Here is a 9,735-nt window from a genome sequence, read left to right as displayed (position 1 = left end):
CAAAAAAAAAAAAAAAAAAAAAAAGAGAAAAGAAGATAAAGAGACTATCACAAGTGTTGTGCTTCCTATGTTAACGTGGATCAAGGTTTATTCTGCCCTTTTTTTTTTTTTTTTTTTCCTGTCAGGGTGATGATAGCCTTTTAAAAAATGCAACACCACAACTAAAAGTCTTCAGAAGAAACTTCAGTATGTATAATCATATCAGCACGCTGTTACGAGGGCTTTAATTCCTTTTTGCCATGTCTTTAGTACACAGAGAAAGGAGGCATGCTTTTCCAGAATTTTTCACCTCCGGTCCTTCCAAACGGTTGAAAACATCACCATCTAAACTAATTTTTTGTGGATTAAAATACTGTATCACTGACACGCTGCTCTGTACAATGCAACAGGTCTAGTTTGTACAAACAAGTAGAACTGTGCTCAAAATCAGCCCTGCTAAGCGGAAACACTTATTTCTGAGATGAAATTGGACAAGGGAGCTATGGAAAGGCAGAAGAAAGAGGTGAAGGTAGCAGACATACAGCTTTTCAGATCCGCGCATCCCCTTCCTTACACAGTTTGTGCTGCAGTCCGTGGAGCAAGCACCAGAGTCTCCACAAGCAAAGCAGCCAGTACACTCATTTGTGAAAATGGGCGGGTTTCAGAGAGGAAAAGATCAATAAATGTATACTAGATGTTTCATTTATCTGTTAGGAGGCATTCAAGTGGTCTTTTGCTAACAACTCAATATATATATTTCTTACAGATAGCAATTAACCTTCTGGTACAGATTAATCTTTAAAAAAAAATAATCAAAGATTAATTAATCTTTGGGGTTCAAGTATTCAGTAGTTTCATTAATAATCTGAAATTGTCCTTTAGATTTTCTATAATTAGGCCATTCCCCTAATTTATTAATCCCATAGACTGCAGAGCATGTTTCAAATCTTCATCTCCTGCCACAATGACATATTCAAACTCACCTGAAGTACTCATAATAAAAGTCACTTTGTGAAGAATTATTAACTCAAAGGACCAAGCAAAGTCTTTATATGCTAAAGCATATTTGAAAACTAAGGATAGCACTCTCTACTCATCCTCACCACTCCTAAGATCATGACTGAAGCAGAAACAAGTTTGGATAAAACACTGGATTTCGGATAATTAGCTAGCTACAGATCTGAGGCCAAACATCTGCTGGTACCTATGGACTAAATCTTCCTTCCTGCCAAAATACACTGGTTATGAGATACAAGGCAATTGTCTGAGAGCTAACAATGACTTTACCTCTGCTCCTGGGCTGTTCCTGCTCCTGGCAGATGCTCATGGTCCTCAGGGGCCCCACAGGGGAGGATGGACACGAGGACCTCTGCTCTGACACCTCTCCCAACTCCGTTCTGCTTGTCAAAAGGGTGTCGGGGGAGCAGGATTCACCCCAGCTCTGCAATCCCAACAGCAGCCAGCGCTGTATTGTCTCATCACAGCCAGGTAGCATGAAGAAGCCAGGACTGAAAAATCTTGAAGCTACATATGCACCTTTTGCATTCCCTCATTAGCGCCAGCATACGGAGCTTATCATGCACTGCTTCGTTTATGTATTTAATTGCATGCTGAGCTCCTGAGGTAGGGAGTAGTGAGTCTGGGTGCACACAGACGTGGTGTTTCTGCAGCAGTGCTGGGTTCTGGTGTCTGCTGTGAGCAGGCAGCTGTGGCAATCCATGCAGCACACAAACCCTGAGCAAGGCCAAAGTCTGAACACAGAAATTAAATGAACAACACTTTAAGTGTAGCACAGTTCCTCTTGATGAGCATCACATGCTTTAGCTAACTGGAAAATGAGCTAAACTATGCCTTACTACTCAAACTCCTCTCCTGCCCTCCATCCTCCCCACAACCCTGCAGGGATATGCTGACTGTGCTCTTTGAGGTGGGAAGAAGAGGTAATTCCCTGATTTCCAGAAGAACTGGATATTTTGACTAAGGAAAAAACTTCCTCCCACTGCTGTTGCATTTCTGTTGCCTCTAGCATAACTTTTTTAATTAGCATGAGCTTTGATTGGCACCCAAGCACCATGTTGATCTACTCACCTGGCAGTGACAGGACCATCACAAGTGTGTCCCCCATCCCTTCCTCCCTGCCCCTTCATGGCATGCATTGCCATGCTTTCCTGCTTTTGCAAAGATAGTGCATAATTACATAGCTCAGGCCACGTACATTCGGACCCATTCAAATATATTTAATGCTTGAAGTGAAACGATCTTGGTAATACTTCCCTATCTTGTGAGGCCTCTGTCCTTTCTGTTCCTCATTAGAGAGGACTGTTCATTTCAAGCATTCAGACACGTGGCTCTTGACCACTCAAATGTTTTTAAATAGGTAGATCAAGGAGGTACTAACTACACCACAGCCATGAGTCACTAGAATTATTGCTGCTTATTGCTTCTTCAGGAGGCTCTTTCCAAACCCTGATATTACAGCAATCGCCTGACAGCCTAGTTAATAATTTCTTTTGCATAAAATGTCCCCAAGGAGACAGAGCCACATCAGGCACCAGGAAAGCAACCCCAAAACGCCATCTCCCCCAAAACATTAGCAAATCCCATTGCAGTGTGAACCCCCCAAACAGCACTGGGGAGATGGTGACAACCAATCCCCAAAGTCGGGGCACAAGGTGACATTTCTCTGTAGGGGATATCAAGGCCAGGACCTCTATCTCCAGGCAGCACTGCTCCATTAAATATCTAGACAAGAGGATCTTCTTACACTGCCCAGGGTTTTAAAAAACCCAGGGAACTTGTTGACAGCTATTAAATCCCCTCAGAACTTCACCTAAGCTTTATCTCTGTCACACACACAAAAAAAATTCAGCGCAGCCCTAAGAAGAAAAAGCAGCTGTACTGAACTGGAGGCAGCACCGGGGATTGGATTATTCTCGTTTCCAGACAAGGCAGGCTGCGTCTGTGAAAGAAAGTTCACACACTATCCCTGATAGTGTCTTAATCTTGTAGGCGTGACCTATATCACCCTGCATGCAAAGCTGTTTTAAGCAGGGTATTCTTTCAGTTTTATGCTTTACTTTTTAACGAAGGACACCGAGTTACATGTTGACTGCATGAACAGCTCCTATCATTAATTTCATTCTACAGAAGGTCTATAAAATGATACAATACTATTCAGCTAGATTTTGTCCTTGACATAGAGAACACATATCTGGTATGATTTTGCAACGGTGGATATTTGCAAATAAAGTCAATTTTAAATTATAATGAACACCAGCATTTGTCAATTCCTGCAGTATTAAATCCAAACCCATTTTCTTTAATACCACATAAATATGCATTTCAATGAACAGACAAATTTATGCAAATATAGGTTCCTTCTGTGATATCAACATAATGAAACAATTCTGGATTCCCCTCTCTAAAGCCCTTTTCTTTTAAGTGCAGCCGCCTTCCCTGCTCACTCCTTGGATTATGCTGCCAAGAGCGATCCATCAGTCTGGGAGCGAGATGACGCTCTGCCTGGCAGGTAGTACAGGCAATTTCCAAAAGCAGAGCGTATGCTGTGGAACCAGCTTTTGCAACAGCCAAGGAGATGGAAACCTCCGACGGCTGCTTCAGAGCAACGTCTGTCCCGTCCCAGTCCTTTCATTTCATGCGCTCACTAATCTGGCTGGTGATTTATGTGTTTCAGCAAGTGAATCGTGGATTGTGTTGTGCTGTTTTTATTTAATGCCATGCCAGGGCAGTTACAGGGTGGGAGATCTGCAAAATTGTTTTTGGAATACAATAGAGCTCATTTTTGTGCAATGATGATGGGTTCCTCACGAGGATATATCAGTGAAGGCTTCTGGAAACGGGCCTTGCACACATCACCGATAACAAACGACATCATTTGCTTATTTTTCCTTACCAGCACAGGAGTCAACTTTCGATATCTCAGTTTCCACACCTTTATGATTCTGGTTTGCAAATCAGCTTGCCATGGATTTACACCTCTGTTCCCTGACGTACCAATCTAAAGTCCTCCTACGTTCTGGCATCTCTGGGGAAATGAACTATTTACCCTGAAGAATATGTTACGGGGGTAGGAGCACACCGACACAGCAGTCACACCTTCAAGACAGGTCTCCTCTCTGTTTTGTACCCGAATGGGAAAGCAAGCTGTAGAACTGGAGATTTCTGTCAACAAAATTATGAAGATTCAACTCGATACCAAAAGCCTCACCCAGCACAAGACGCAGCATTTCCCCGTCCTCTCAGAACATAGGTGACATTGTCCAACACAGTTTGGCCTCCTTGAGACACCACTAGATGAAACCAGTAACAAGACAAATGTGATGCATCACACCAAAGGTCTGACGTGCCTGGCATCACACCACTGAGTTTTGTTGCCTCCATATCCAAGGCCAGTAATATTTGAGCCTTCAAGTAAAAGATTATGAATTTTCTCAGCTGAATTGAGATGCTAAAGAAAAGCAATACAAATCAGGCAGCGATCTGAAAGGTGAACAGCAATAGCATGACACAACTCAACGTCTGGTAACAAGCAGTCTTCACAGAAATTCTAGCTGTGGAGAGATAAAAGCCCAGCATTTTAAAATCTGTCTTCTACCCATGTCAACATAATATAATGCCATCCAGTGGAATAGTAGGAGCTTGATAAGACTCAAGGTTTTCTATTTTCTCCAGAAATGATTGAAAACCACTAAAGTTTCAAACTCTCTGAAACTCCATAAGTAATTTAGGAATGAGAGTTTCTAGGAGCCACTACACAGGCATTGCAAAGAACTGGAGCAAATTTAGAATCAAATATATGTTCTAGAAAAATACAACAACATTTGGTACAAAATAACATTGATTATTCTATAGCATTTTCTGGAGGGAGGATGGGCGTTGCCTACCTGCCTCTCTGGAAATTTGCATGAAGGACTCGACTCCTTTTTCTCCATAATTCCCTTCAGATGCCAAAGTGGACACATAATTCCATCCCAAAGCTTTCACAATGTCCACCATTGCTTGTGCTTGGAAGGAATCTGGAGGAACCACACGTGAGAAGAAATCATAGCGCCTGTCATCACTCAACTCTGGTGCAGTTGAGGCATAACTGATTTGTGGGATCTGTAGAAAAAAATAATTTCTGATAAATATACATATTCATATACTTATTGCAATTCTTGCTGCACTTAGCTAAAGCAGTTAGCTTCAGCTGAGCCTTGCTTCCTCTTTATTGTATCCATTTGTATTTCCCCATCATGTTCCTTTACAATGTACAAGTCAAAGAAACAATCTTTTCATTGACTTCAAGTTACACAGAAAAACCATTAATCAATTGTAAGCAACTGTATATGTACACATTCGTAATTTCTTCCTTTCAGGCAATCTTAATCAAATACAGCACACACAAAACATTTTTCTCACTATATCCTCTTTACTGATGTTCTGGTTTTACTAGCATCAGGTTATTTGGGATCCTGAATGCAGCCAAGTTTCAACCTACACCAGCCATCACTGGCTGAAAACCAGAAGGACCCTTCATCAGTTTTTGGAGGATGAAGCAGGTCTTCAACGTTAAACTGCAACTCCAGATTTAAACAAAACGATGTTTATTTTTTTTAATCCTTTCTGAAGAAGAACAGCCATTAAGATTGCTGAGCATGGACATATCTGCCCCACAAAGACAACCTGGTCACGATTCAGCTCTGTCCTATAACTCTGCCTGCCCATGACAAAGCAGACATTGCTCTTCCTTCTCAGGGCAGACTGCAGAGGAAACTAAGTTACTTTTTATAACAGAGAGACCAGAACATTGTTCAGGGCTATTTTCTCACTGATAACAAAGGTCCCTAAGCAGTTATCAAGCTGACAGTATGTTAATCCCCAAAGCCATTATGCAATTGTTTGAGTAACAGTCTGGGACTGCTCCTTAAATTAAGGAACCTGCCATAATTCTCACTTGAGATGCCAAGGAAGGAAAAAAAAAAAAAAGATTTGCAATATACACAAACATGATCATATATAACGTTTTGAGACTTCTAGACTGCGGAAAGGTCAGTATTTCATGCCTCAGTACAAGCATCTTCTACATTCTCATATACCATCTCTGCACAGCATTCCTACAAGTATTTATTAGCTTTCTTGCCTTCTCAGAAGAATAAACATTATATTTCCCCAGGCTCAATACTGCAAAGGGGTTGGCGCCTTTGGTTCTGACAGAGCTCAGCAACAGATGAGAGAAATACACACTATATCTGTATATCTGTATGTACATTTACGACTGCTACAGCAGAGTAAAAGCAGACCTGTAAAGAAAAATTGCTGCTGAAGACCCAGCAGATAAGTGAACTTATCAAACCATCCAAAATTATTAAAGACCCCAACATTTTTTGAGACACGTTCCTGTGTGTACAGGTAGTATCTACTGTTTTATTATAAGCCATAACAAGCCATAGCACATGACTAAGATCTCTACAGCTTCATTCAGCATCAGCCTAGAGCGAAACGCGGCTTGTGACCCTGGCTCGAGCCCCACGCTGGCTGGACCCCTGCGCAGGGAGCTGGCTGGATCAACTTCAGGCTTAGGACCACTCTTTCTTACTATGAATTATTAAACCTAAACAAATGCTTAAACTTTCAGCAGGTGCTCAGGCTGTCACTGTGGATGTCAGAGAACTTTGTCCCCTGTCATTTGGCACAGTCTTTCCTTTGGATGCGTCATGTCAGTCCTTTGCATGTCTGTTGGTCTTAAAATCATAGATGCAGCTAATTGAGCTGAAAGCTAGGATGCTTTAGGGTTTTAATGGAAGACAGCAATTGTCTTCAAAGCCTTGCCAGATTTATTTTAGATCTGTGGCTTGTGGACAGCACGTTGCCAGCAAGACCTTCCAAGTGCTCCAGTCACAGAAAATTACAAAAGCTAAAATTGAGGCTGCTGGGAAGAACACAGTGTGGTGTTGACCACTGGTGCATGATTTACTTGCTCAGTATTTTGCCTAGGGGACAGCAAAGCTTGGGGACCACTCTCAAAGACAAATAGATCGATTACACCAATTTATCAGGGTTTTTTATCTTTAATCTACCTTAGGAATGACTTTCGGCTAACACCAGCTACTGCCGTTGCACAGAAAATGCTGGGCACCTTGGCTGTCAAAAGTAAGTTACATTCCTAGTTTGTCTGTGCCTACAATTGCTGTTGTAATAAATGATCAGTGACATTTTGGGATCGCTCTCTTCTCATTTGTACAAAGCAGTTAACGAAGCTTGTTCAGCCGCTTATCAGCTTAATTCATCTTTCCATTGGATGGTGTTATATTAAGCAGAACACTTAACCAGGCTGACTGGGTGCTGTGTACTTGTTATCAGACAAGCATCCAGTATGCAACATGCAATCCCCCACACAGAGCCATACTGAGACAGTCGATTGCTGGTTTTTTAAATTATAAATAAAAGAAAGGATGAAATATGAATTTTTATCTGTGGCAATGTTTGTATTCCAACTTGCCAACAACCGCTTTTTCAACTAAAATTCAAAAGGAGCATATTCTGAACTTTTACAAAAGCAAAGCTTTTACAGAATTTGCTCCATTGCTTATATTACTTGGGAGACTTTCTGTTTTTTTATTCTTTTTGTCTGTCCATAAAATATTAACCATGTCTGGTTGTTTCAATCACTTGGAGTATAAAAAGCATATATTAGGAGTTTTTACCAATGTTTCTTACAGAATATATAAAAGCAACATAAAGTTATATATAAGTAGAATTTTTGTAAGATTTTTCTGAATACAGGGAGAAAAGTCCTTAAATGGATACAATCTAGACTGCAGCCATTAGAGTTCAACTTTGTCCAGTACATCAGAGCACGTTGCAGACACCTACATGGTTTTGCTTCCTGCACGCCTTCCCAAGCACACAGGCAGCAACTCCGATGTCCAAACTGAACATCTGTTTTGCATCACCTAAAATCTAACAATGTCTCTTTTGTTCTTCTCTTCCTTTTTTAACATTTGCGTCCAACTGGACGTGGACAAACCTCTTACAGACTCAGCTGGAAATCTTTCTCCCACATTTCACACCATATGTTCCTCTGCGTTACTGTTTTGTTTACACCGAGTGACTTTAATTTGAAAAATGCAACATCATATGAACTCCAGTCAGATCCCCTCTCCTCTCTGAGATCTCTTCACAGAGCTTACACTCATCAGACCAACATCCAAAAGACAACATAGACTGCTGCCGCGTGCTGATGGCTGCTCACCAGGTGCCCCTTCAGCTTCTGCGAAAGCTGAAGTGCACTCAAAAATAAAAATGGATTAATCCAGTTCATCAAGACCCAACCCCAAACTGGCCAATGTCACCATTCCCTGTTCCCAAAGATGATGCAGGTGGTCTCAACCATGCAAGGAGGATGAGTGGGGGCCAAGGAAGAACAGGAAAGGGTATAATTTTATTACTCTCTCTAATCATGAAATTCATCCCCTTGGTCCACCTCTCTCAAGCACATGCTGGTGGCTTCTCAAGAGTGGCCCAGGCCTCCCTCTCGGGGCAGGAGGCTGGAGCCTCCCCCAGCAAACCTCCTGCTCCAGGGCCAGGAGGGCAGCGGCTGGATGCATACAGATCGGATTTCAGATTCGAAGGTGAAGAAAAAAGCCTTAATAAAGCTATCCACACAAAACCAGAGTTAAATAGCTGGACATTTAATAACCGACTCTTCTCCACCCCGATCAGTTTGCAAAACCACACTCAGCACTGCCAAAAGGTGCTGAACGATCAGCCCTCTGACAGGAAGTCTCCTGCTCATGTGCGGACACAAGATGAATGAGCGAAAGGCAGAACAAGCTGTGGTACTATCCTGGGGATGCCTGAGCAGTAGGTGAGCTTACATGTACTCTTGCTGCTACCTAGTGTGTTCCCTAAATGTCCTCTTAGAAGTACCAATCTCTGCCAGTTTTCTTTCCAGTCTGGTTTTGAAAGCTGCTGATACGGTTCAGGTTGGCAAACAACAGCTATCTGACAGCACTGGCTAGCCTGCACCATCCTCTAACCACACAAAAAATTGGAAGTTAATCCACTTCACCCACCTTACCAAATAAATAGTGCCTAAATAAAAAGGTTTGCACTCCCCCTCCTCTACAGCTTTCCCCATTTTTACAAGTTTTTAAGCACAGCACTGTTCTTTACTCAAGCCATACTCATTCTACTCTTGGTCTTGCAAAGGTCCGGTTTGAGACATCTCACCTTCAAAACTTTAGTTTAAAGCAGCAAGCTTTCTCTTCCATCACATTTTGTCCTATTTTCTGTTCTAAAACACATTTGAAACATCAAAAAGCCCTCAGGAATTACAGTCTGCTTTCCAAATGGTTCTAACACCTTGGCAGAAGAGTTGTGATCCATAAAGCAAAGGGGATGAAAATCCCCCTGGCCCTTATGCTCCAAAGCTATGAGTGAGAAAAGCCCATGGTCCTCCTTCACACGCTACATAGCAGCCAGTGTTTGGAGAAGAGGCATCCTGCCCAAGCCTTCACCACCATAACAAGACGTGGGTGGCGCTTGAGCTTTCTGAAGGGCACTCAGCAGATGGATAAGCAGGTCACTGATGTGACAGGCAGATTTTCCTGGAGGCAGACTTCGTGTTTACAGGACTATGGCAAACATCACACTCAGGAGTTTTAGGTGTCTTTTGCCTGGCTGATGTCCTGATTACAGTAAGAGTGAATGATTAATGCTGGGAACACTGCATTAGTCAGTGATTAATTAATG

General features: G+C 42.1%; 1 protein-coding gene across 3 annotated transcripts in view; it reads right to left on the bottom strand.

Annotated features, from left to right (window-relative positions):
* GRM7 (glutamate metabotropic receptor 7) overlaps positions 1–5,104 on the bottom strand; it is a 206,532-nt gene extending 201,428 nt beyond the window's left edge. For all 3 annotated transcript variants that reach the window (XM_026857425.1, XM_026857424.1, XM_026857426.1), the window contains exon 1: positions 4,884–5,104. In XM_026857425.1, the coding sequence (XP_026713226.1) occupies positions 4,884–4,995 (112 nt within the window). In that variant the 5' untranslated portion in view covers positions 4,996–5,104. The remainder of the gene's footprint in view (positions 1–4,883) is intronic.
* Positions 5,105–9,735: the final 4,631 nt, after the last annotated feature.

Source organism: Athene cunicularia, assembly GCF_003259725.1.
Source record: "Athene cunicularia isolate RWA chromosome 12 unlocalized genomic scaffold, athCun1 chr12_part1, whole genome shotgun sequence".
NCBI lineage: Eukaryota > Metazoa > Chordata > Aves > Strigiformes > Strigidae > Athene > Athene cunicularia.
The sequence above is the reverse complement of the archived record's forward strand: the minus strand, read 5'-3'. Positions and strand labels throughout refer to the sequence as shown.